At 44.0% G+C, this 27,667-nt stretch overlaps 2 protein-coding genes across 2 annotated transcripts in view; one reads left to right on the forward strand and one right to left on the reverse strand.

Annotated features, from left to right (window-relative positions):
- Positions 1-3,069, forward strand: part of adamts6 (ADAM metallopeptidase with thrombospondin type 1 motif, 6) — a 44,849-nt gene extending 41,780 nt beyond the window's left edge. The window contains exon 24 of the mRNA XM_076163581.1: positions 160-3,069. Within this exon, the coding sequence (XP_076019696.1) occupies positions 160-269 (110 nt within the window). The 3' untranslated portion in view covers positions 270-3,069. The remainder of the gene's footprint in view (positions 1-159) is intronic.
- Positions 3,070-10,073: 7,004 nt separating this feature from the next.
- On the reverse strand, positions 10,074-27,388 carry cwc27 (CWC27 spliceosome associated cyclophilin). Its single transcript, XM_076164110.1, has 14 exons — positions 27,176-27,388; positions 26,605-26,701; positions 26,330-26,442; positions 26,056-26,199; positions 25,792-25,890; positions 25,600-25,703; positions 25,035-25,104; positions 24,761-24,840; positions 24,630-24,666; positions 24,363-24,532; positions 17,812-17,915; positions 14,288-14,397; positions 14,070-14,176; positions 10,074-10,701 (listed from the first exon to the last, which is right to left on the reverse strand). Exons 1-14 carry the CDS (start codon positions 27,215-27,217, stop codon positions 10,539-10,541), a joined length of 1,440 nt encoding a protein of 479 aa, XP_076020225.1. The 5' UTR covers positions 27,218-27,388; the 3' UTR covers positions 10,074-10,538.
- Positions 27,389-27,667: the final 279 nt, after the last annotated feature.

The raw sequence follows: 27,667 nt of genomic DNA on the forward strand, positions 1-27,667 counted from the left end.
CCTCACATAGCAGGTCACCTCTCAAAATGGATGAAAAAGAACATATAGGGAGATTCTTTAATCGTTTCAAATGTATGAAATGTCTGCAGGCTTTTATATTTCTGTTGGATTGTGTTTCTTTAACCCCCCCCAACCCCCGTCTCCACTGTCTCTCCCCAGAATGCAAAGATGTAAACAAAGTGGCGTACTGCCCACTGGTACTGAAGTTCAAGTTCTGCAGCCGTGCGTACTTCAGACAGATGTGCTGCAAGACTTGCCAGGGCCACTGACCCTCGGAGCACAAGAGAGACATAGCAAAGACAGAGAGGGAGAGAGAGAGAGAGAGAGAGAGAGAGAGAGAGAGAGAGAGAGAGAGAGAGAGAGAGAGAGAGAGAGAGAGAGAGAGAGAAAGAGAGAGACAGAATGAAAGAAAGAAAAAAAATTGAAAGATGGAGGGAGGCTGGGAAGGCACCGACCGGACGAGAAGAAAACAGGGCAGACTGACAAACTCTGGACCAGTGGAAGACAGAAGTAAAGCTCAGCACTGTGGAAAGAGGAGCAAAGCAAGGATGTACCTGTTTACCACACCTGATCATCCGGCCCTCCATCATGGTGGAATCCAAACCACTGCTCAGCCTGAATGCTGACACAGACTTTTGTTTATTTTCACTTCTGTGAAGTGGAATTGGGAAGATTATTGCTTGTGATGTTATTTTTATTATAATAATAATTATTGATATCATTGTTAGTCTTCCTCCTTGTCATGGCTTTGATGTTTAAATGAATCCAAAGTGCTGGACACATCACTCGGAGAGGACGTGCCCTGGTGAAGGAGAGATGGAGGGGTGGACTCCTCAGTGGAAGAGGAGGATGGGAGTTGATGAAGATGAGCTCTGTGTCAGGCTCCTGTCTGGGGACATATGTGACGGTGCTATTGGCAGGCAGACTTTGGCTTCTGTGCACTTTTGTGTAAATACTTTGCCAATTACCGCTCAAATGCTTACATTCAACTAAAGAACCCATCTGTGTACTGTATATTTATTGTATAATTCCAAACATAGCTGAGACATTGTCCTCTAATCCTGTTTTTGTCAAATAATAGCCTACTGTCACGGAAGGGAATGTAATGTGATCAAGTTCATACTCAATGTCTGTGTATACTGTAAATCCTTACATACTGCAGCCATTTACAACTACTTGCATACTTTAAAGCCTTATATACTGTAGCTGCTTTACTGTATATAAGGATTTGTGTATTATATATGACGTCAAGGACCAGAACAGTGTGGTTATAGGAGGATGCTTCACAACACGTTACAGCCATGTTTTCCTACCCAGAGGGAGCTTTCACAAAGTTTTCATAGAACTTCACCCAGATGAGATCATTAATGTCTAAATAGCATGAAGACGTTGTGTGACGCTGCCTGGGCCACGTGAAACACATGTTTACATGCATGCTTAAACTTCAATCCTAATCTGATGAAGGCTGCATCTTCAGTTTATTCTGCTGAATCAGCATTATTATAACTACAAACTGATGGTAGCTGCATGCTTCTCGTCTTATATGTGACCCCTATGCCAGCATATAGTTTAATCCTAACACATATAAGTGCTCACATCAGTTCAGTCGGTGTAAACGTTCTTGCTTTTCTCTCATTAACCAATTAAGCAACAATTTATGTATATTCATCGTATTCATTCCTTCTATGCATGTGGCTCACTTTTTTTACTCTGCAACATTTAATTGCAGCTCAGACAGAGATCAGAGTTTCGTGTGCATGTAAACATTCTGTCAACCACAACAGGCTGTAACAACTCACCCAACACACGGGGGAACTCCAGCTCGCTATTGAAGGATTCATTTTGAAGGACAATATTTAGTGAAAGCAGCTTGTTGGTCGGAATTACAGTGCAGTCACTTTGCATAATCAAACATGATTTAGCTGTAATGTTTTTGTATTTCAGCAGCAAACAAAAGACTAAAGTAAACACGTTTATATCGCCGCTCTGCTCTGCTGCCAAACCACGTAAACCCATCCTCTCCTCTCCTCTGTCGCTCCTCTGCTCCCCTCGAAAGACAAAAACAGCCAATTCCCTGCTGCTCCCCCCCTCTTGTATTCTTGGAGGACTATGTTTACCTCTTCCGTTCCTCCTGTTCTGCTCCGAGGGGGTTACGGCCTTCCCAGGACTCTGGTGCTATCAAGTGGATGCTCTCAACCAACCCCTCCTCCAAGTGCGCATTAAGGGAGGCTGGATCCAAGCAGTATGGAATAATATCTCTGTCAATATCTCTGTTGGTAAATGCTGGTCATGTTATTGTTTTGTTTGTATCTGTGTATACCTCACACTGGGAATTTTTCATTGTTACAGTTTATTGTTGTTTGTGCTGCCAACAAAAAGGACTCTCACCCGGTTCTGTTCTGTCCTGATCCCTGTTACCACGCAACAGCAATGCCGGTGCCGTGGTTGTGAATAGGGAACATCTATAAAAAACGTCATCACACACTTGATATGGAGGAAGGACCAAGGAGTGTGTGAGGATCTCATCCGAGCTGTTGACAACTGTGCTAATTTCTATTTTGCTGCTGCTACTTTTTTGTAGCCACCTTCAAGTATAACAATGTTAAGTGGATTTCATTGGTTACCAAACCTTGAATGAGGCATTTTTTTGGGAGAGGACGGTAGATTCTGACCGGCTTCTCGACGCGTTTCCGTGGAAATCCTGGAGCTCGGACTGCTCATCTGCTGGCTCGGGGGGAGGGAGGGGGGAAGGAAAGGAGCCGCTCAGAAAAGAAAGAAGTGAAATCAAACTGGTACTCATTGCTGTGAATTTGGATTTTTGAATGTCACATTGCTTACCTGTATCTAAAGTGCAAGAGAAATGAAAAACATCATGTGATTAGTTGCGTATATTTTATATTCAGTATTAATATTGGTACACTGTTACTAATTTTTTTTTCAAATGTAAATTATATGCTAATTTATTGCATTGGCTCACTTGTACATTTATTTCACTGCATGCAAACTGAAATTCAGCATCGTGAAAAGGTGCAGTGAATTATGGTCCCTTGCCATCATTTTTTTTAAAAAGTAGATACAATAAAAAGAGCAGCTTTTAAAGAGACGTGGATGTTAGACGATTCTTTTTTCCAGCCCCCCTCCCCCCTCCCCTGCATGTCAAAACACATTCACACTCGAGTCGTCCCGTAAGGAAAAGCTTAACTGGGGGGTCACATGAGAAGTGTTGGTTCTAGGTCAGATCCTCTTTTCCCATAAGCCTTTCGTGATGTATACTCTTGTCCTTTCACTCAACTCTTGGAAAGCACCCATGGCTGAGTACAATGATACCTGTTACCACCACAGAACAAATCCAGCCTTTCACTTCCTCAGTTTAGGGTGAGCAACTCAGAGAAGGAGTGCAAGGTTTGTAAAAGCTGTTATTCATTTATACTTAAAGGCACCAGTGTAGTTAATACAAAGTAGAACAAATACAACTCTTGGGCCGCCTTCTCATCCATTTCCTCGGCCGTAATTAGTCCAAATAAAACATTGGTGGGTCCTTTTGTTGTTGGATCTTGGATTGTTAGTAAAGCATCCCTACAGAGATTTGCACCTTTAGAAACAGATCAGTCTACGAGATTTCAAGGACTCAGATTCTCCAGAAGGTTACGGATGAACGACATGGACCTCTATTAAGATACATGGGTGAAATATTTGTGATACGGTCTCAACAACCCAACAAAAGGATGTCAAATTGCATCAACTTCTGACTATTTTGATCCTATATTGGTATGAATCAGCGTAAGAAGAACTCTTGCTGGATGATCGCTATCGTATATTTCTGAATTATCCAAGCTCTGTTTCCATAGTGCTAGTATGGAACCCTCCTTCCTCTCATCCAGGCTTCAAGTGTCTGGATTCACTCTTAGGGGGGCTGTGAGGTTTCCACTCTCCTTGGTAATTAATTCCAAATAAACAGTAACTAGCCCACTTGGCTGGGAAACACCAGCGTCTCCCTCTCCGATCCACAGTGTCCAATTACAGAGGGAGACAGATGGCCTGTTTGGTCTAATGTAACCAGTTTAGAATACCTGTACGTCTGGCCCAGCTTCTGTCTCGCACGCTGGCCGTCTGCAAGGGGTCTGGGATTACATTATTCCTGCAGCACACAGCTAAAGAGGAGAGAGAGAGAGAGAGAGAGACAGAGAGAGAGGGGATTCCACATCTGCACCGCACAGCCCTGAGGTGCCTGTGAAAAGCTGTACCAAATATCCAAGACGATCCCCAAAAGATGACAGAAGCTCATAACAACTTGTTAGACCTGAAATATGAGATTTTCACTCTGCCTCTCTTGTCCCAGGAGCCAAAGCATCACGTCTGTCACCAACACTCACACAGACACCAGATACAGAGAGAGGCTGTTGTGTAATTTGAGCAGTTTAGTGAATTTGTGATTGCTAAAGTTGTGCGGTAGCCTGAGTTTGGCACTAATCAGCACTCTCAGGTCTCAGGTTACCGCACAGTGAAGCATCGCTGGCACAGCTGTTGACAACACAATAAAAAAGACTGTATAAAAGCACCATTTGACACTTGTATCCCAGTATATTGACTTAAAAAGAGGTCTTAAATAATGTCCAGGGGCCTAATTAGTCTCCCTGATGGATACTGTCCCGTGTGTATTTGGCTGAATTAGTGAGTAAGTGATTTGGCAGCACATGAGGCTGGGAGGAGGAGGAGCCCATGTGCTGCCTGTGATAAGAGGTGTAGAGAAGACGGGGAACAGATTACTCCTCTGCACGCTGGATTCAGCACTTTAAATGGAAACGAGTGACAGTGATTGAAGCCACAGTGTTTGATCATCAGCATTTAAAAAAAATCTATCACAGGCAATATAACACACACACACAAACACACACACACACACAGTTAAAATCTCTTATCACTGACTGTGTCAATCTCTCAAAATTCCTCAATCACTGATTCCTTGCCTGTGAGTTTCAAAGGAAGAAAACCTTTTGCAGTGCTAACAGATTGTGTGTGAGTGTGTGAGTGTGTGAGTGTATATATGACGCAGGAGTTCTGGACACTGGCACTTTGCATGTTTCTTCTCCGACTGAGAGGTGTGAGGATTAGCGTCGTGACAAACAACACAGCTTGTTAGAGTTTATCTTTCTAAATCAAAGCTGCTGTGGTAGTGCGGTGTCATCAATGAGTGCTTGAAGCGTTTCAGACACTCCTCCATTTGAGCAAAGTGCAGCAGGGCAAACAGCTCCAGATGGTGCGGCTGGAGATGGTACATGCATGGACCCGGGGGGTCTGACAGGCAGGAATGCTGGCCTGGGATGGGAAGGTCACGGTTCCAGCACCTGCTATCTACTGGGGTCTGGTTGGACTCTGTCCCGTTAAGCCCCGCCGTTCTTTCTCACAGCTGAAGCCCAGATTGAACTGCCGTGGTGAAGATCAAAGGGCCGAAGAGAAGGAGAGTGCACTGCCTCCCCATCACATACGGCAAGGATGTGTTTCTTCCTTCACACCTTCAGCTATGTGAAGAGTAATGCTTCAACGGTGCTCCGCTCCTACAGCGTGTAGAAAGACTTCGGCATGTCCTCATCACAGTTCACGTCCCTTATCAGCTGTGAACCGAACAAGCTACTGTGTATAGAGACTCCATAGGCAAAGATCATATGCTCAGTGGACTCCCTTTACGTTTTTAACCACATTAACCCTGAGGGAAAAAATACTAGTATTTACGCAGGAATACCTCTTCTTCAACTGGGCTCATTCTGGCAGTCAGCATCTCATGTAATACATACTTCATTTGCGGTGAGCCCATGATACACACTCACAGTGAGGATTTTGCAGTTTGTCTTGATTTGCTAGGCTTTTTATGTAGGGTACCTGGACATCCCCTTAATTCATCCAATCTTCTTTTTTTTCTTTTTTTAATGCGATCCCTTACATTTTCAACCAATCAAAAAAACGGCATCAAACAGCGGTTAAGCCTCGGTCACTTAAACGTGTGTGTCCTCATGTGGCGACTGCAGCACACTACATGTACAGTGGCTCAAGCAGGAAGCTGGGTCACCTTTAAAGGATGCAGCTCCTATAGTGTCCTCTGTCAGCAGGCGGCAAGAGAAGACAGCGCGTAAGTGGATTAAGTGTATAAAGAATCAATAGCCAATCACTTAGCCCAGTGGAGTAAAGCCAAGAGCTTTGGGCTTGTTGTGGATGGGTTGAATAGGATTGTGTGTATGTCTGCGTTGAACTTTGAGCGAGTACAACATAGCCACTACTTAAGGACATCTTCTCTTAAGAACATTATAAAATCCATCAAGAATGAATTATGTAGCGATTTAGCCTCTACTGCTCTAACTGCCCACAACTAATAAATGACAGCAAGCTAATGAGAACAAATGATAAGGGGGCCGTAGTCACAGTACAGAAAGCCACGCGGCTCATGGCTATTACTCTCTCCTCAGTTGCGTGTGAGGCCGTTTCTTTCTCCGCTTCATAGCCAACATGTCCTTCACTCTGGGCCACCAAGAGGTGAATGTCTTTATAATAAACGGAAGCAGCGAGGACGTCCGGCAGAGGCACATGTAGGGTTGGAACGGTGACCTTGAGGGTTCACTGTAACGTGGACCCTCTGTGTGATTCATTCTTTTAGTAGCTTGTACTCCTTGTAATTGTAATAACATTTAGAGGCAACAAAAGGTTTAGCGGTGGAATAAGTCATCTGTTTTATGGAGTGTGTCGGCTGTCCTTTATGTAATCTCATTACAATAGAAAAGAGGCCGTAAAGACATAATGATGAGCAATTTATTATCTAAAGATGAATCAATCAGCAGAGCAGAAAATAACTGAACAATAACTGAATAAAACTGTCAGAAGGCAAATTGTTGGTCAGTTAATAGTCTTGTCCTTTTCCATAATACTGTATATTAACAATACAAGGACAACACACACACACACACACAGAGAAAGAGAGATCTTGTGTGGTTTTACACTGCTGCTACATATTTTTGGGCCAAATAACAAAGAAAGACCTTACAAGACAACAACACAACAGCCAATTGCCTACAACTAGGGGGCAGTAGAGAGCTCATACCTCCACCAAGGCCCAAATGTCATCCATTTGTGCGTCCCATTGAAGGATGCACCAATGGATGACAATTTTCAGGCTTGCTGGAAACACGCAGGCCAATTGACCAATAGAGCAACAACCAACCAATAAAAGCTCAATGAGGCAATAACTCAGTGAATCCAAATGTGTTTTAAGTGTGAAGCTAGCCACTTGTTCACACTCTTTTATCTTCTTCACCTGGGGCTTGTGAGGACCTTTTTCTGTCTGTGCAGCAGAGGCTTCATACCTCAGACAGCATTGAAAAGCAAAGAAGGGCCAACAGGCAAGAATCACTCACAGAAATGACGACTTTCAGTATGTGACCTTTGCACTCTCAACAGTCTACAGTTCATTTAGGCCATATTTGTAGTTTGATTTATAAACAACCGGTGAGGTGAAAGAGTACGTTTTGGGGGTTTTGGGGGTATTTACCTTGATGTAAATTGGATAGATCAAGGTGAGAATGGTGAGATGAGGAGTGTGCAGTTTAGATTTGAGAATTACGCAATTTCTCAAGTGGCCCCACATCTCTAGGATTCCCTTTGACTTTGAGCGCTGAAGGTCAGCGAGGGTAAAATCAGTTCAGGACCTTGTGGTCTTGTTCAGGAGAGAGTGTGAAACAGATTCCTGATGCTTGTGGATTCACACTGGTAAAGAGAAAACTGAGCCCGAAGGCCAAGCTCAAAGTTCAACAATCAATCTACATATCGGCCTTAACCTTTGGTGATGAGGTGTGAGGAGTGACAGAGTGAGGAGATGGAGCATCAGGGGAGGAACCACTGCTAACCTACTCACAAAGGGTCTGGACCAAACCGTACCTATTTGTTGTCCATAATGAAAGTTATACTGATTAGTACTTAGTTTTGAAACTAGAAAAGAAATGGGAAAACTGTCTGATTCCACTTTTGGAAACTGATTCTGGGTGGTAAATTTGAAAGCCCAGTCATGAGTGAGATCTTCTACATGAAAAGGTTCAAACTCTTCATATTTGATCTGAGGCTCAGGTTAGCACTTTGGTTAAAACCCAGAAATCAGCATCTGTAGGTTTTTGTTATGGAATTAGTGTCATTTATTTGTCAAGGGAATAAAATTATATGCATATAAGAAATTATAATAATCCCAGGGAATATTTGGGGATTTCTTAAGAGTATATTAGAAAGTATATTATCAAATACAGTATGTTCATATAAATCTACTCTGTTGTAAATTCTGCAGTCTGGACAAATTCTTGCTTCAGACTGGTCGTTAGTAACCGTAACAACAATCAAGACCAAGATTTTCACCTGACTGTGACGCTTGTATCGTTTGTTTCATTGACTATTGATTTGCATCACCATAGAAACCCTGGTTGCACTGGCATGTCTTTTTCAAGGTGTGTCCACATTGCCTCAACTCTGATCCACCTACACAACACAACACAGCAACACAATGACTGCTTTGTGTGTCATCACAAAGGTGTATGCAAATTCTGGAGGATATCTTGTATAAAAAATAAATGTAAAATCCCCATGAAATATGTCTGTGTCTGTAGATCTGTGACATATGAATATTCCTCCATGTTAACCCCTTATTAACATGATGTAATCACAGTGTTAACAGGCATTTACAGACAAAAAGCTGCTGGGCTCAGAGGAAACCTGCAAGAGAGACAAATGAACGCTGTGCTCCGTCCTTGGATGTCCATTAAAGGCCCGACCATTAACCATGAACACCTGCCGTGCCTGTTCAAACCATCTCCTCTTTGATCTTCCAAACTCATCAATATCCCTCATATGAACCCCGCACTAACTTCCCAAGCTCTCGCCTTTCACACATTTCTATCCATGTCACCCTGGGGAATTAGCCGTGGAAGGAGAGCAGCCATGGCCACAGTTCAGAGGTCAGGCACGTGGGCCATTTCACAACATGTCATCTGGCTGCAGCCGGCCATGAATTACAGCAAAACTAAATAGAAACATTTACATCCAAGGTGTGCAAATAAAAAGGATTCACATTAAAATAAAATTGAATATTAAAATAGGAGTACTGTGTGTGTGTGTGTGTGCCTTGACTATCAGGTTGATTGTTGAGGGAAGAGAAGGAGGAGGGGAGGAGACGATGAGCCTGTCGCAAAGTGTCTGAGAGGTGAATTTCTAAGAGATGGGGAGGCTTAGTCGGCTATATTTAGCTCTCACTGAGAAGGGCAGAAGACATAGTGGTTGTAGAATCGCTTGATAATGCTATTACCGTTCCATCTCATCCCTGGCAGTCACATGACCAGCAGCAGAGTGGTATTCCCCGCTCTGAAGCCGGGCACAGTGACACCGCAGAGCATTAAGGAGTCTGGTGATGGCGTTACAGGGGAAGTCCTTGTCATATCTATCGCTCACACATTTAATTGTCTGAATAATCTCTCAATATTTCACAGGTTTGGCTCAATTCTGCATGGGTAGCACGTTCTAATGTAAGCAAGACGCAGATGAACACTGGCAGTTAGATCACTGCATCACCTGTTTCAGATTTACAGGAACTGTAAATAACTGCAGCAGCTCAGCCTTAAGCCCGGCTCACGGCTGGCACTGGGCTCTTAATGTAACATTAACTCTCCTTCCTGTTTCATATGAAAGTTTAACCATGATCCCTGAAGTGTAGTAAAAATAGGGTGCTGACCAAATACAGCTCCTGGTCACACACACACACACGGCAGAAGTAGCGCATTTACCCAAAAACCACTGCAGGAAGGTGAAGGTTTTGGTTTAAACACACTGTGACTATTCTGGTGGTGAAGAGCAGAGAGGAGACTAGAACAGACATTTGGTACATTTTTAAATTGGGAGTTTAGTGTGTACGTCAAGCATACGGACTGTTGGAAATGGCAGAAGGGCGGCATGGTGAAGTGTAATGAAAGTGTGTATGTAAATGTACCGAATGCTGGGAAAGAGGCAGTCAGGCTTATTCTTTCTAGATTCTTATAAAAGGACAGAAGTCTTGTTCCTAGGAAATTGGTATTGATATCATACCCAAGAGATTTTATTAGGAAAAGCAGCAGACAACTCAGACTGAATCAATAAATCACTATTATTTATAATCAATAGTGGCTTTTGATTTGTTATTATGACTTTAAAGTTACAGTTACATCTTCACAAAACGTTGAAGCAAGTTTAGACAGAAAAAAAGACGAGCGTTTCATCAAATCATGAGCACAATCATTGCTATAAGCAGTCTAAGTCTCAGACAAGCAACGGTGTGTTTCTAGGGTACAACTGTTCCATGTAAAGAAGCCTTTCCATCAGATTACAGGGATGGTATGTGTTTAGGTCAGCATCCTCTCTCCAGATGTTCTACAAAGGCGGGACGGTGGGTTTGAAGTAGTGAAAAACCGGAGCGGCAGGATGCTGTACCACCAATTCTTCAGTCTCTTAGTTGCGCGTGACCTCACCTCTGACCCCGGCCGGCCTCACCTCTTGGCCTTTCTCTCCTTCATGAGCTTCTTGCTCGCCTCTCGCCTTCGTATATTGACGGGGTTCCGTGGATCGTGGATCTCAAACGTGTCCTCGTCCTGCATGGTGGCGTCCTTGACTTTTCTGGTTTGCTCATCAAACTTCAGAACATGGGCCATCCTAAATCAGAAGGGAGAGAGACGGGGGAGAGAGAGATCAAAGAACAGCAGCGGAGGATCCACTAAATCACCGGCCGGCACAGATTCTACTTTGAGATTCGATCCTTTTTGTCTTGAGGACTCTGATTGCATCGTATTAAAAGAAACCATTTTGACTTTTCCACTCTTGTTGATGCTCCTGCACATAAATATTCAGACAGAGGTTATTTGATGTCTGTACATCAGTAAGGATCCTTAAAAACAAATTCAAAAATGTGCCTTTTACACAGAGATGCAAGCAAAGTAGCACTTGCATAGAGAATAAAGGCACCACCACATTCCTCTAGATACTGGAACTGCAGTTAAAGCTCCTTCATCAGTGAGAAAAGCCAGATGACAATTGATACCAACTAACTGATACCACTAAAAACCTGCTAGATGAGGCTACTAAGGGTGTTATTAAGGGTGTTACTAAGGGTGTTACTAAGGGTGTTACTAAGTCATTTTAAAAATTTCTAAACGAGACCCTAAGTAGGCAGAGAACAGATGCTTGTGAGTCTTTCCTTTCCCCGGTCGGCTTCTCTTCCCCCAAAGACATATTAAGGAATCGGGACATTCCTCACAGGAGATATCGGTGTCAATTCACAGATAAAACACATATTCTCCCACTGATGTGATGACTTTAGCAGATGCCGCCGTATGACTGCTGTCAGTAATACCCAAACGACGAGGTAGACAAAGATCCGTTCTTGCGCCGAAAGCCGTAGGAGCCTTTACGCGTTACCTCAGATGCCTTTAGATCTTTCATCGTTCTCTCTCCTGCTCTCCGGCGCTGTTGGCCCCCGCTCAGTACGCCGGCGTATTTCACTTACAATATCCTGCTCTCAAATGTTGCTACTTGATACAAAGAGCTGAGGGGAAGTGGAGGAAGTTCGAGCAACTACTGAAAGGTTAGCGTTCCAACATCTGTATTGGTCTGCTATAGGAGCAAAGGGAAGGCCAAAAAAAAACAACCAGACAGGTCAAATCAAGAGACCACGTGGAAGGAATGAATCTGATTCTACTGTTCAATGTGACGATTACAAATGATTCCACTGAGGGAGGAAATCCATACAGAGGTCACTTTGTTTACATGCCCCACTATCTTCATGTTAAAGCAAGTAATCAATATTACTCTGAGTCAGCGTACAGATTTATGTCCAGTTCTATCTAATTGAGTTTGAACGTGTGTGTAAACATGTAGACTGTTGTGTTTTGGTCATTTTTCTTGATCAGTGCACTGTGGCTGAACTGACTGGATTAGTAGTTCGCTGTTTACCTATAAAGATTAATAAAGCGATCGGGTCTTCGGCAACAGGAGTGTCGGTGTACTGCATGTCTGCTTCAGCCTGAGCGTGCGGCTCGTGCATATGTGCAAATGGGATTTCAGTGAATTTGGCTCTTTTAAATGAATATATATCCTTATTGTTTATCTTTGAACATTTCTGTGTTTGATGCCTTGTCTGGTGTGTGAAGAATGTGGTATGTGGCTGCTCCTACTCTGGCTGTGCACAGTTTGGGTGTATTAGTGTCTCTGTGTGTGTGTGTGTGTGCGCGCGCGTGCGTGCGTGCGCGCGTGCGCTGCTCTCTCTCCCCTTCTGTGTTCATTTGAAATCGGCAGGAGTTGTGACAGCTCATCTAGAATGTCATGGCTAGACTCTGGCAGACCCCGAGGACTCCTACTGTGTGAGCGGGCCGCCTCTGATAATTTGTCTAGCAGTCTCGGTGATGACAGGCTGCCGGCTGTATCGCCCCGGAGTTATACGGCGCGAGACGTGTTCTTAGAAACCCAGCGTCCAGGGCTCCCCTGCTTATCAAAACGACTCCGTGCTGCCATGATGTAACGCTACAGAAGCCTTTCCTTCATTTATTTGTCTTACTTTTCCCCCCTCTCTCTCCAGTTTGGGATGGGATTTAAGGTAGAGCACAGGAAAGCTGGTGGGCTCTTTGCATTGAGAATGTGAACTTTGTGAGCTTGTGTGTGTTAGTGTAGACTGGTGGGGGGTTGGGGTGGGGGGTGTGTGTGTGTGTGTGTGTGTGTGTGTGTGTGTGTGTGTGTGTGTGTGTGTGTGGCGGCTGTGGAGAGGCAGAGTCAAAATTTGTAGACACAGACACAGATGGAATAGTTTACCTCCTCTGGCCCAGACTTGACTTCCAATGTCTGACCTGTTGTAACCCACATTCTGTTCACAGTGCTCCTAGAGTGGCACAGACTTCCCACTGGTGTTTTTCTAGGACTGCTATGCTACTGGCCGTGTCCCTCCCCTCCTCTCCCTCCCTCCCTCCCTCCCTCCCTACCTGGCAGGGGCGGCACAGTGAGGTGTCTATAGCTGGGAGAGGCTCCAAAGGCCAGCCAAGGGTTCTCTCAAATTCATTAGGGCCCCCACACACAGACACACAGACAGACGACTTCAAGGGGGCTTCTTGAGACTAATAGCAACTACAGATTTTGTTATTCTAAATCTCTCTCGGGCAGACACTTTCCTCGGATTCAAACACATGGTATTCATTTCAAACCCCCGACTCTGTGTAGTTAGACTTTGAGATCTTTGGTGAAAAACAGAATATGAGAGGAAAACACAGCGTCAGGGTCGATTTCCTGATGGCCAATCTGGTGGCTATGGGTTGAAATCCCAGCTTTATGCACATACGCATCCAACTTGAACTTTCACACACATTTATCAGTATTAGGAGCGATCTATGGATGTGATCGGGGTCGAAGGTGGGCTTCGTATTTCACCGTAAATATTCTCCGTCGGGCAAAACTGAATTTGACCGTTTCATCGTCTCATTTCTTTTGATATGGCGCCCTTACTGTCCAAATGAATTGTTTGCTTTCCAACGTTCGCCGTGCTCGACGAGAATACGGACAGGAAAAACAGAACGTAAATGGAAAGAAGCGGCAGTTTCTCAGGCGTGACTTTGCCGGCCGTCTAAGCAAAGCGTTTGCCAAACTGCTCCTTGAACTCTGCGGGAGCGGCCGGGTTCTCTGGAGCGCTCACACGCCGTTGAGCACTGCAGCTATTTGCTACAGATAATAGTGTCGGTGATTTAAATCTTAAGTGAGACTGCTGACAAGGCAGATGTTGTATTTTCTCTTTGTTAATCTGGAGTAGAGGGAATATAGACTTAGACTACTTACACTAAAATGCGAATGCCTTAACTTCACAAATTTGTTCGGCTACTGTTGAGACTACGATGACTTTTTATGGATTTGCTGTCTTATTTAATCTGTATTATAAGGGTTCCTTTCATTATTCATCTTCTCTGATATCTCAACAGGGTCTTTGTTATTCAACCAAACTTCACCCAGAATGTGTTTGGTTGTCATATGCCCTGGTGCTTACTGACCAGCCCTTGTCGTCGTCCTCTTCCAGCTCCTCTGGGTCGTCCTCCTCTGGGGCCTCAGTGATGGCTGAGGACAGCTTGGACTTAAACTTATTGAGGAGTGCCATTGTCTACCAGGAAACAAGATCAGAATCATTAGATATGAGATCCCCCGCCCCCTTCCCCCACATCTGTCCAATGGAATGATTTGCATTTCAGGTAAAGTCAAACGACCACTTTACCTGTTCTTCACGTGTTGATCCTTTCTTCTTCTTTTGCTTCCTGAACTCCTCGTACTTCTTTCGTCCCTCTAGGTACTCTGCCACCGCCTCACTTGATGGCTTTGTTTCAGCTGAACAGAAAAAGAAACATGAACAAACACTTACAGGACATCATTACATCTTTACTCATAGTGCAAGAAGCCATCAAGTCCTTTCATAATCCCCAAACTGTGCTGAATGAAAGGAGGGACAATCTGCTTGCTGACTTTGGTGCCAGATGTTGTCAATGTGTGTGTGTGTGTCTGTGAATCTCAGACTTAAGACACTGTGAAGTCACACAGAGTGGCAGACGGTGAGTTCAGTCTGCCGGCTGCACGCTCAACGCTTTTCCACAACAAGGTCTGATGTCACACGTGAGTTCTGGGACAGTTTCTCCCGACGGGGGCCGAGCCGTGGCAACTCTGAGCAGCTTCGCTGGCGCGTTCGGCACGAGCAAACAAATGATGCAACACAGTAAACACACAAGTCTAGCGCCCGTCCTCTAGTGTGATGTTGTCGAGTTTGAAATCTGTGGAACTAAGTGTGAAGCAACCAAACCGTTTTGATCAAAGCCCAACGAGTCGACATGGATTCCACACTTATTCAATTTAAAATCTAATTCAAAAACGTATCCATTACTTTTCCGTTGTGCTGAGATGATGTAAGTGCGTTTGAAGGGAACAAACACAGACTAGTTGCTTTCTTCTTTCTCGTTTCTAGCTTATTGCAATTGTTATCAAAAACAATCTAAACTAAATTCCAAGACGTCTGAGATATTTCATAATTTTTCTAAAACAGTTCCAGGCCAGAGAAACACAGTTTTTTTGGACGGATGAGCAGGATTTCATTACCACAGAAACTGTATTTGGGAAAGCAGAGGCAAATCCTTGTGCCCAGGAGAGGAGCCTGGGGTTTTTTTTATGCGGGGGGAGAAATAAGTTCAGCTCAGGAGCAACAAAACTGAGCAAAGGATGGGCTGAATCCCACAGGGCGTTTAGCGGTGGCTATCATTTAGTGTAATCCCTGAAAAACCGTGCCATTGCTTTGGTTTTGCCAGGGCTCTTAAGTCACTGAATATTCCAGAATACTGAGCAATCCCTAATGGAGGTGCCGCACTCTCCTCTGCTGCTCCGAGGTGCAAATCCTTTCCCTTTGATTTACGAGACCAACCAAGTGATCTCCCGCCGTGGCTCCCCCGCCCTCCTCTCATGCTCTCGCCTCCTTGCAGCGGCCTGTGTGACATGCTGGATGCTGAGTGATGACGCCCCCAGGTCCTCCACCGTGGAACACACATCACCATCTCCAGCTGTTGTCACTAAGTACTATCTTTGAGTTTGATGGTCTTTCTAACTACATTCCTCCCCTCTCCTGTTACCTGGGCTCAAGAGAGCTACAAATCACGCCGCTGATGTTGAAACAACCACGGGCTCTTGTGGACCACAAAAGGCCTCTTCTTCTAAAGAGGAGGACCCCCTTTGCAGAAATCAATACTTCTGCAAAGGAAGGGTGAAGCAGCTGCTGATAATCCATCAAATTCACATCAAGCATTACCTCGTCAATAAGCGTCCCGGGGTCAGCACCCGGCGATTGCGTAACGCCAAAAACCTCTTTGACAACAATTGCGATACTGTCCTTGAAACAAACAGCACGATGTACGACGATGAAGACGTATCCAAACTCACCAGCGTGCCGTGGAAGTAACTACCCTGGTCAGAAACTGTCTCAAAGTGATGTCGAGCGGATAAAGTAACTATAATCTCAATCGAGGCCAATTCGTGTTTGAAATATCAGTGCTACAAACTTTCTTCTGAATCAACAATGACCGACGAGGCCTGGGTGGAATCAAACACCCGGAGCACACACACACAGGCCTTAGCCGGCATAATATTCAAGTGATACAAAGAATGTTGCCACATCATTTATGGTGGGTATTGAATGGACAGCCTTTCAGAATGGCTCTCTTATTTTTGGCTCTGGCAGCCCGACGGTCATGCCAAGAAAGAGAAAAGCAGACTAGAGGAACATGCTATACTTCACGTGATGAAAGCTGCATTGATGTCTGTAGAAAAAAATAACACACCGGGTTTTTTTCCCCCAATGTGTTATTTTACCCGTTGGTAAATTCTGGCAAGACAATTTTCTTCTTCGGTTCACATGTGAAGGAATGGCTTTATGTAGAGGAAGAGAGGTCATGTGACTTTCTGTTTACGCCGCCATTTTGGACAGCAGGCGCCCTGTAGCCATGTTGTAAAGCTAGTTAGCGTTATGGCTTCTATTGTTGTAAGTGATCGTTAGCTGGCGTGGTGTGGTTAGAAAATAGCTGCAGCTACTCTCAAGCTACTAAAACAAGTAGTTCACGCTGGGCTCCAGTCTTCTTGTAGGTGGTTGGTTTGGTAGTTCGAGGGTTACATACCAACAGGCACCATAAGGGTCGTATATGGTTTCAAATCTATACACGTTTAATTCCATAGAAACACATACCATAGGTTAGAGGGTCTTTCTGGAGGATCTATCAGCTGACGCCTACACTCGCTGTATCTCAGCGTAGAGAAAGCTGAGGCTGACCTTGAGAGAGAGGTCAGAGCTGAGCCGGGAGAATGATTTAAGCGGTAAGAGATGAAAGTGTTAATGTGAGACTTCATGTCTGCTCTAACTGCCTCACAGCTTATTGGGAGGGATGAGATAAAACAACCCTCACCACAGTATTCTGCTGTGTGGCTGAGCTGGATGTCAGGATTTACAGCATTTCTGCAGCCATCCGTCACCCCCGGCAGCAGCCACAGGCCCACCGTGAAATCTGAGAATTTTTCTAATGGAATTAACTTTTGCTTCCGACGCAGAAATGTAATGAAGACATTTTAAAGCAATTAGTGGAGAAGTATGGGTTAGCTGCCAGTCACTCCGTGTATCATTTTAGGGCCTCAACAAAACAAAATAGTCCATGGGGGGTCTGTCCAGAACAACCCAAACCCCCGTGAGCTATTTTGTTTTGTTGCACAACAATGTACTTGTAACCTCAGGGTACGCTCTGGACAAAGTGGTGTTGAGTTTGAGCATCAGCACATCGACCGGGAACAATCCAAAGATTGACTGAGTTATGACAGAGAGCAGAGCCTGTGGTGTGGTGAAGACTGGGGAGATTGTTACAGAATCACTCTGGCCAAAGCTGCACACTAAACACACACACACACACACACACGGGGGTTTGAAGCCACTAACCATTTCTTTAACCCACACAATTGTCTACAAGCTTTAACACAAAAATGCTGACCTGTGACGGGAAAGCAGTCAATGTCTGCAACTAAACGGCGAAACCAGAGCATTGGCCGTCTCAGCGTCCATTAGAACAGAATGAGGTAAGGACCACCCCATCACATCCTCACTCTTCATACTTCTGCTGTGATGCGATGTAAGCAATGCCACTAAACCCACCTTATTCAAAAGTCATTAGAAAAATGCATATAATCAAATCAGTGAAAGAAAGGAAATAAGCCGAGTTGACTTACGCTCCTTGACTTCCTCTGCTGGCGCTTTTAAACTCTCCTCTTTTCTTTGCTTTATGGCCTGGAGTTCCTTCTTCAACTGTCGAGCCTCTTTACGCAATTCATCACTGTGAAGGGGGGGAAACAGGATTGGAAATCAAACTCAAACATCAGACAGAGTCTCCATAGGGACCTGGTCAAGTCGTTATTGTGACAAACTCTCAAAAAGGTTAGATTGAAACCCAAACTCTCAACTGCCAATCTGGGAACACGCCAGCATTCTGTCACCACTGCATTCATCATGTTTACATATGTATCAGTCATATAGAGTGTGGCTCATAATCTGCACCTTATGCCATCACTGCAGCATCTTTCAATAACGTATCCATGGAGGAAACCTCATCTTTGCTTTCTTATCAATCTTGAATGTTTTTTTGACACACCCTAGTTGGTCAGGACAAACAAGCATCAACTGTCTGATAAACTCAATGTAATAGTCATGGACAAATCTAATAAAGTTGATGGCAGTCTGGACCCTAAAGGTACTCAGCGTTGCTATGGTTGACGGAGAGAAACTTCAATGGCCTTCTTGCTTAGTTTCTTGTTATTAATCAACAGAGATTCAAGAATTAGATTAAGGAAATGGGGAAGCTGTGGTTGTTCCATCTCTCAGACATTCTGATTAGTCTGAAACACACACATCCACCGAGTGACTAAGCAATAAAAACGTCCAGCGACTCATGAGAAATGGTTAAGACGTACGGTTCACTATTGGGGAGGTAAAATTTGATCAGATTCTTTAAAATTCCTTTCCAGTAGCAGCGCTCGTGTCCAGCCTTGTAAAAACCTTGACGTGAACGACAGAGGCAGGCCAAGGCACATCCTCGCTCGCTCCTTCAATCTGACTAAGTGTCCCTTTTGGCAGGTGGCCCAAATCCCGAGCTCACAACAGGCCAGAGCGCCGCGGTCTGAATCAGCACCAGCAGTGCCAATTGTTGTTCCTTTTCACACGACTGAGACGGCTGCCAGTTGCGGAGCAGATATGTTATGTTAGGAAATGATAATATTTGTTGTACTGCCTGACAGCTCTGTTTTGGGTCCCATTCTCTTGTGAAGCCACAAAGCACAGGTAAGCTGCACAGCCCTGGGCCCCCGGCCTAGAAACATGTGGGGCACGTCCGTGCCAAACAATGGCTGCCTTTGTTTCCTACATCTGATCCATCCTTCGTTTATACCCTTTTTCTTTCGTTTTATCTGGAAGCTTCAGTCTTGTTATATCTTATTATAGTGATTGCTCTGACTGACGTGGTACCTAGTCGTTTGCCTCCCTGCTGCTCCTGAGGCCAGTTATTAAAGGTCACTTGAGGCTCTACATGGGGTCCGTGTGACGTAAATTCCGTCAGCTGCTTATGTCAGCGGGTCCTCGGCGCCGACGTCCACGCACCTCCCAACAAATCAACATGGATGCACGCTGTTTGAAGAGAGGCTGTGGAATGTGTCCATCAAGCAGACACCAACATGTAGAACAAACTGAATTCTGCTGAGTAGCATGTATTATATTAAATAGTATAAATTAGCCTTAACAATCATTGATGGATGCATTTTGTTAGTCCAAGGTGTTGACTGCTCAGCTACGCATGAGGACAGCAAACTTTCTGACCTCAAGTGTCCTCAATATCTTCAAACTACACTCTGAGGACAGATGTAATAACAGAACTGAAGCCTCAAAACTGAACTGCATGGGATTATATCATACTTAACAGTGTGTGTGTGTGCCATGTACTGTATATTCTTTGCTCCATCATGTTGTGCCCTGCTGGTCTCATCCAGAAAGGCCTCTCTGACATCACAGGCCCTCCCAATCGCTCCATGCCTACAGCGAGCAACAATGCCGGCTGAGCCATCATTTTCTGCCTGCCTGCCTCGACACGCCGCCCTTCGGAAAACAAGAGACGTATCCGAGGCGACGGCCAAACAATAGGCTCCACAGTCACGGTGCCAACAAAGAGAGAGGCCAGAGAGGACGGGAAAAGCCCCGACACCACCTGTTAACACACACCTTGGGGCTCGGCAAATTCCTGGAGACCCTCACATGACAACAGTACGAATTATTTTGTTTCCAAACACGTGCAATACCAATTCAACAAAGGTTTTACTAATGAAAGTAACGTTTTATTTATTCTGTACAGGTGAATCTTTGTCTTTAAACGCTCATGTGGGAAGGATTGGGAGGAATCTAGGCCGTTTGACATCTGACCCCTTATACAATTTGGATACGATACCAGGATAACGGAATCTAAAGATAACATCGCATAGTAACGCAGCTCTAAATGTTGCCATGGTTTGACACATGTGCTCCATTCCTTCCAGTCAAATCCAACATATCTGGCATTCAGACCAACTCTCCACCTGTAGCTGTCATCTTCAAAATAAGGCCCTAAGGCGTTTTCATTGGCCAGACAGACCCCAATAGATGAAACTGGACGAGTTCCTCTAACTCCACAGACGCTTGTGGCAGCGCTCTGTATAAGACTACACCACTGTCACCTTTTCAGGAAATTTAAAAAGTAAAAAAAGGGGGGGAACCCCAGAGGGCCATGGATAATTAACATTTCATTAAGAAAGCATATAAAGTGACTGGCAGGAGACCAAGAACTCTCTCATGCTGCAGAACTTTGCATTTAATACTACGCTGTCTGGCGGGACTCTTAAGCATGACAGTGGAATTCAACAACCTTATAATAGAACAGTGATGATTCTACAGCTCATCAACAAAATTCAATCATTTTCCCCCCACAAATGCACAAACAAGTTCGCTGGCCTTTTTTGGGTTTTCTTCTGTATTCCCAGTTTCCAAAGCGACAGAGGAAATGGAATTACAGATTTTAGGGCAAAATATAGAGAGAATGATCTTTGTAGAGGGGGTGAAATGTATATGGAAATGAGAAAAAGGTTTAATAGCCTTATATGGAGTATGTACATATACCACAGCCTCGCGTCTGCTACGGCGGACTGAACCCACTCTTGTGACTGAGCTAGGATGTGGATGAATGTGCTAGAATAACAAGATGGCTGGGTGAGCTCCCCTCGGGGGGGGGGGGGGGGGGGGGGGGGGCACTCCATGGTTTGGTCAACAGCCAAGAAGAACTGCGAGCACGGACGGAGGAATCCAACCTCAACGCAGGAATTTGCATGACTTTGCAGAGCGATGTGCACCCCCTCATCTTATAGCGCGGTTCATCTGCCTGGCCATTATATACCGTACTACATAACTGTTCCCTTTCCACCATTAGAGGATTAGAGATTAATGGATCGCAGAACAGAGATATCAGACTCAATCGCTCAAAACCTCATTTGCTTGTCCGAACGTAATGTAGGTTTGTTGAGCCACTTTTCACCAAGAACTGGTGACCTGTCTCCGTGTCTGACCGTCTCAATGTGTGGGCCGTGTGGACGCCAGCCAGTTTGAGACAGAAATGCAAAATCACCCCCAAGCCCAGATCTGGCCCGGCGGCCTTGAGTCTGACATATGGGTCTTAGAATACCCGAGTCATGATGATGTAGAACAAATTCATTTTTTTTTGCGAAAACTTGGTCGTCTGGCTGTGTTTAGAGTGAACCGGTGCAGTCCACCGTACGTGCCGCAGTGGCTTAATGCCGTGCCAACCTGGCAACTCCAAAACACACAATAATGTTGAATGCCGTCTTAATCTCTGAAGGTTTCTCCTGAAAAAAAGCGACAGGTGCAGCCAAGCAGGAGACGGCTTCAAGTGCTTCAAAACAAAATGGTGACCGTAAATAAGTCTGGGGCAGCACAGTGCCACCAAAAGAAAACGTTGAGCCCATTTCTTTTTATCCGCTTGAGTTTTAAGTGTTGCAAAACTTTGTTAACCTGAAAAAAGTACAGCAAAGTAGCAGTTTCACGTAGATATGTCTCAATATCTATCAGATACATACTAACCTTAGGTGGCTGAAAACAAGGCCTGACTAATATTATTGCCCTCAATAACAAAAAGAGCTCTTATTTTGACAAGGTTTACAAACAGCAGGACACAGCACTGATCATTTTTCCTTTTTTAAACCAACATTCCATGACATAAAAACAAGGAACAGCATGTGGTGTGTGTGTGTGTGGACCGTGTGAGGAGCCGACTGCAGTCACTCCACCTGCGTTATTTATGACCATGATGTAAGACATTTGGGATCACTGATTGGTATCGAAAACAGTTATGCGACACCAAGTGATAGGAATAACAGGAAGAGCAGTCCTGTCATCATCCCACAGCCTGCCATTACCTCAAAGTGATGACCAGGGAGAGGAAAGTGAGCCACGGCGTGCTGGCAGAAGCAGCTAACAGCCATATGGAAGCGTTTTGCTTTCCCAGTCATGCCCCGTCGGGTTTAACAAAAGTGGCGACTACCACATACGCTGCCTTTGAGACTTCATTCAGAAGTGTCTTTTATAAACTAACCCCCTAAAGAGGCCTTGGATCGGCCTACTTCAGAGACATCCAGACTTGATCAATATGAAATAAATGTCAAGCTGTGAGCGTAAAAGTTTAACAAGACGCATCAACATGGAGCATCGCTGTAACTCAACAAAAGCTTTTTGGCAGACGGCAAACTTTGCTAGCACTTAAAAAGACATAGAAAAAAAACACAGCACATTACTTTTTGTGAACTTGCACATGGATGCAACAAGTCCAAGAATTTTGCAATATTGAAATATCATCCGTCTGCTGGAGAGCGAGTAAGATCGCCTTGACCCGATGTAAATTTTGGTTTCAGGGCGATTCCTAATTTCAAGGTTGTCTCAGGCCTGACTTGGAGAGGAAAGATATAGTCAGGATTGTAAATTTCCCCCCCAACCGAGGCCTGAATACAATATGAGGCCAGGACTAAACCAGATAACTGTCCTACGCACGTGTTGGAATCGTAAGGGAATCAAACAAAAGTCCTGTTCGGAGCCGCATCCGTGAAGTCAATCAGAACAGAAATGGGGCCGAGCGAGAGCATTTTAACATCCTCTCCTCTCTCTCCCAGGTGACCAGATAGAGACTGGTTCCTGTTCCTCCTCGCGCACGGAGCGGCTGAAAGCCCCGAGCAAAGTGGCGGTGGGAGGGCAGAGCTCACCCTGCAACAATGCCCCCTTTGTCCCGGACCAACACTGTACCTACCGGCCTGCCCTTTGATTCCCTGCCAAGACAAACCACTGTGTTGGGTTACAGTCCTTGTAGCAAAACAATCTGTGCTTGTGTTTAATATACTACAGTCTGCCTGCATTGGTCTGGCTGTCAGTCACAACTGACTGGGGTCCATTCTTTATCCCATTAGCACTAATGAGAGAACGGTATGTTGATGATGCGTGTTGAGGGATACCTGTTAAAGAGGTAACTGGCCAACTAGCAGCATCAAAAGGGAATTGAAAGACAAATCACTCTGCTCTTCTTTCTCTCCTGGTCATTTTCATACTAACGATGTCTCACACACACCATCACCTTCATTCCACTCACACCGAGCCTCTGCTTGTGTCTCATACCGCACGGTACGCAAACGTGCCAACATTCCTGATTGACATAGTGGGCCTTGGCGGAGGCTCCATGCAGGTTTCGCCGATCCTGGTCCAGGCAGCTAGGACTGACGTGTGTGTGTGTGGGTGAAAAGCAGGAAAGTGGGTGGATGCATGCAGATATGAAGAATGACAATGAGTCACTCTGCAACTACTTTCAATATCAGCGCATTCACAAAATCAATTTCCTATGTTTCTTCAACTGTGTCAATAAAACAACAAGAGAGGAATCTGCATCGTAATTCACTGTAACTTAGTAGCAACTGCCAGCTCTCCTGACTCTGCTGGTTTCCTAAAATGATGAAAAAAATGATTTTGACGAAATAAAAACATATTCTGAGGTTGGACCATGACTCGTCAGGATGATGATCATGTCTGTGACTTTTCAAAAAACTTCTCAAAACATTCCCTGGCCTGGAAAACTGATTTTTCCAACACCATGACTTTTAGTATTTTCAGAACCGTACAAACTCTGCTTTATTAATATAAAAAAATAGAGCCCTGGTATCTGTTTCTGCTCATCAAGGTGCAAAGGTTTGGACAACCTGCTGTTGTTTTCATCATTATTCCAATCAGGCAGCAGATGGTTGCTTCAGAAAAGTGCCTCATCAGATTTTGGCTGGACTACGTGGTGCAGCAGCGCCTCCGTGAGGTTACATCGCTCTGTTACATGAGGAATTCCTAAGCGGGTGGATCCTCTTTAGTCCCAGTCAGTGTGCAAATTCGTCACGGTGGACTCACAGAGCTTGCCCTGATTCAAAGGGTCCTCCAAATGTGCTCAAGTGGACCATGAAAGCACGGCATTCAAGGTCCACTTGAGCACATTTGGGAGAGCGATGACATCATTGCACGCTAACAAGGTCTGTCCCAGTTTAGAGGCTCCTCCAAATGGCCTCTGAATTGGCACACAGCTTTGGTAAAGCTTTTACCGACTCACATATCGGTTCTCAATGAGAACCGTTACACTTAAACTCATGTTGAGTGTTGTGTTGCCTTGGTAACATACCTGCGACTGCTCTTCTTGCTTCTCTCCTCGTCCATGTGCTCTGGCATTTTCTCCTGGCCCTTTTCTTTCTTCAGCTTTTTACTTACAAGCTCTCTCATCATCGCTCTCTTCTCTGAGTCGTACTCTTCATCTGCATCCTCTTCGTCTTCAGCATCGTCGTCGCTGTCGGTCTGTGTAAACACAATGAAAGTAGAAATCAGAGAGGTGTCACCCTGGCTGGTGTCTGACGGCAGATATGGATAGAGATATGAGATGTGTCCCACTCACCTCAGCCATATCACTGTGTGACCTTTTCGTAGTTTTCCTTTAAAGGCAAAAACAACACAAGTTACTTTACAGGTGCATAAGGAGAAAATGAAGGATGATGACTGTGAACAATGAGGGGTTACTGTACGTACTCATCCACTGCTGGAACGGAGCTCAGTTGAGGATCATCTTTCAAAAGGTCATGGCTGCTTTTGCTTTTCTTTTTAAGAGTCTGAATGAAGAAGAAAGTTTTTTTTATTATAGTCTTTTCACTTTTTATTGCAATTTTAATGTTGTATTGCTAATTTATCATCAATTTTATTCTTTCTTGTAATTTGTCTTTTGTTAACTTAAACTTATGGCATTAAACATTACATTATGACTATTAAAGAATCCCTTAGGTCAGTCAGCAGAGAGATGCAGTACCTGGCTGACTTGCTTCACCATCTCCTCCTCTTCTTCAGCTTCCTCTCCAAATGATAACAGACTGAAGTTCCTACAAATATGAAAAATGTCATTACTCATTATGCAAATATTACACGACTAAAGAACATACAGCGTGTGTGTTTGTACAGCAGGATCTAAGCACAGAGAAGGTTAAGATGACGTTAAGCTCAAGATGAAAAGAAGAATGAGGTCATCAAAGAGCTGTTTGTGTATTTCAATACCAGAATTATTTTAACAAAAAGTACTTCTGGCAGACAATCCAGTAAATCATATATTAACACACATATATGTATAAGTATCTTCTATCAACATTTGGTCAGAAACGAGTGGACAAAATAGATATGTCTTGTTCAACAGTGACACCCTGTGGTCACTTTGCGTAGTATTAAGTAGCTCAGTATTTGCGGAGTCATTTGCAGTTTCTCTGGCTTTTTCTAGTCTCCAAGATGCAGTTACTTATGAGGTTCGTTAAAGGAGAGACAGAGAAACAATCAGCAGGAGGAAGAGGAGTAGGAGGACAAACAGATTAGATGTGAGCACTCACTTTGTGGCTCTAGATTGGGATTTCTTCCCTTCCTCTTTATCTTTCTCCTTTTTGGCTTTCTTGGTGTCCCGCGGTATGATGTCATCAAACGGCGAATGAAGGACCTTGAAGACACAGCAGGCATATTTTACTTGAACTGCTGGTACAAATAAAGGTGCTCAAACTGTTGATAATAGTCTGAAGAAGATGTACCTCAGTTGTTCTTATTTTGTGCGGATTTAATGGCCGTTCCTCCCCGTCACATTCAACATCTGCTAATCTGAGCATATTATAAATTGTGTCTCCTGCGACCTGCAAGGGGGAGCATAGAATAAATGGTTAGTAACTAGGACGAACCAGCCCCGATACAATTCAGAGAGGGTAACATGCACAAATATGACTTACATTACTTTTACCGCAATATAATGAATGTGAGTTATTTAATTGGGTCACAGATATTGTTTCATTTAGTTTTACCTTGCCGAAGATTGTGTGTTTATTGTTGAGCTCATCTGCACGTCCCAAGGTGAAGAAAAACTGGCTTCCATTATCGTGCGGCCCAGCATTTGCCATTGCAACCAATCCTCTCCGATTGAATCGCAGTCTGGAGTGAAATTCATCCTGGAAGTGAGAGTTGCAGAAGATAGATTATTGGAACTAAATTATTCCAATGAGCTTGTGACTCTGCCATTATGGGATTCGCTTGGTCATACACTTATCATAGACTATATATTCCAATAAGCAGTCTGACCCTAAATGTGCGGCCATAGATGGATTCGCCTCCTGTCCCAGATCCAGTGGGATCTCCCCCCTGGACAATGAACTCGGGCACAACACGATGAAATATTGTGCTTTCATAGTATCCTAGAAGACAGAAAAACAGATAGAAGAGTCTGACATGAAATGGACATTTGCACAGACAATTCTTAGTTTGTAAGAAAATGCAGAAGTACTAATTTCACAGATATATTTGACATGTTTGATTAATGAATGTTTACAGTCTGTTAAAAGTCAGTTCATTATTACCTTCCATGCACAGCTGCACAAAGTTCCTGCATGCTTTTGGAGCCTCTTTAGACCACAACTCAATGTCAATGTCACCTGCTGAAGTCTTCAACAGGACCTTTTGAAAACAACCATACAAAAAGAACAAAAATTAAATACCACATCATCATATCACACTTTTCAGTTTACAATGCTTCATTCACAATAATAAGAGCTATATAAAGAGCTATAAAATATTTTCAATCTCTCACAATTTACAAAGATTTCAAAGCTTTTTCTTCTCTGGTGTAACTTTACACCACAACGCTAGCGTTTCAGTTAAGTTCTGATACATACAATCCTATATAACGTTTTACATTCTGAACATAAGGCTCAATATTATTAATATATCAATAACGCAATGTGCCAATGTGGAATTAAACCAGCTAAGCACGCTTCGACAAATGAAAAAGTCGTATTTAACAGGATTTAGTAAGCTGTTGCGGTTATCACAGCACAAATCAAATCACCTCAGGGCGAAATGCGCCATTAGTGCTTCGTAGCTGCTGATTAAGATGATGTGGAAGTTTAAACAGCAAAAACTCGCGCTCACCTTTCCATTTGTTGGAGGCTCTTGAATGTAAATATTGCTCATTCCGTCAATGCAGGTGTAAATTAATAAAGCGAGAAAATGTGTTCTCTCCCGAGCGACACGTTCAGTCTTCGACAAACGCGAATGTAAATGCTGTTAGTTCGTATATCTTATTTTTAGCATCGTTTACAAATGACAGCGTCCATCATTTCCAGCCTACTTCCATGTAGACAAAGCATGTGGGCGGTTTACTTTCGACTACGCAGGGAGAGTTCGTTTGTAATATTGTTAAACTTTTTGATTTATTGTCACGTTAATGCTTCAATTATGCGGTGTTTTTATATATTATGTGTACTTAATATAGTATATATATATATAAGTGTGATCGTCAAACCAACAAAGCTGTCCAAAGCTACGCCGTATTCTCGATCCCCCCTGTGATTGACTTTTGGTTTGATCTAAGTGTTTCATGATAATCAACCCCTGAAAACAACAAAGTACATGTGTTCCGCC

This window comes from Genypterus blacodes, unplaced genomic scaffold (assembly GCF_046128005.1).
Source record: "Genypterus blacodes isolate CSIRO-AG114 ecotype Tasmania unplaced genomic scaffold, CSIRO-AGI_Gbla_v1 ptg000133l_1, whole genome shotgun sequence".
Classification (NCBI taxonomy): domain Eukaryota; kingdom Metazoa; phylum Chordata; class Actinopteri; order Ophidiiformes; family Ophidiidae; genus Genypterus; species Genypterus blacodes.

Bases quoted from the DNA above. Each gene is read 5' to 3' on its own strand.
- cwc27 (XM_076164110.1), bottom strand. From the start codon at position 27,217: ATGAGCAATATTTACATTCAAGAGCCTCCAACAAATGGAAAG. The intron at 25,105-25,599 runs GTGAGTGCTCAC...TCATATTTGTAG, and splicing joins TCCCAATCTAGAGCCACAAA to GAACTTCAGTCTGTTATCAT. The intron at 24,533-24,629 runs GTGAGTGGGACA...GTGTTTACACAG, and splicing joins CACACAGTGATATGGCTGAG to ACCGACAGCGACGACGATGC.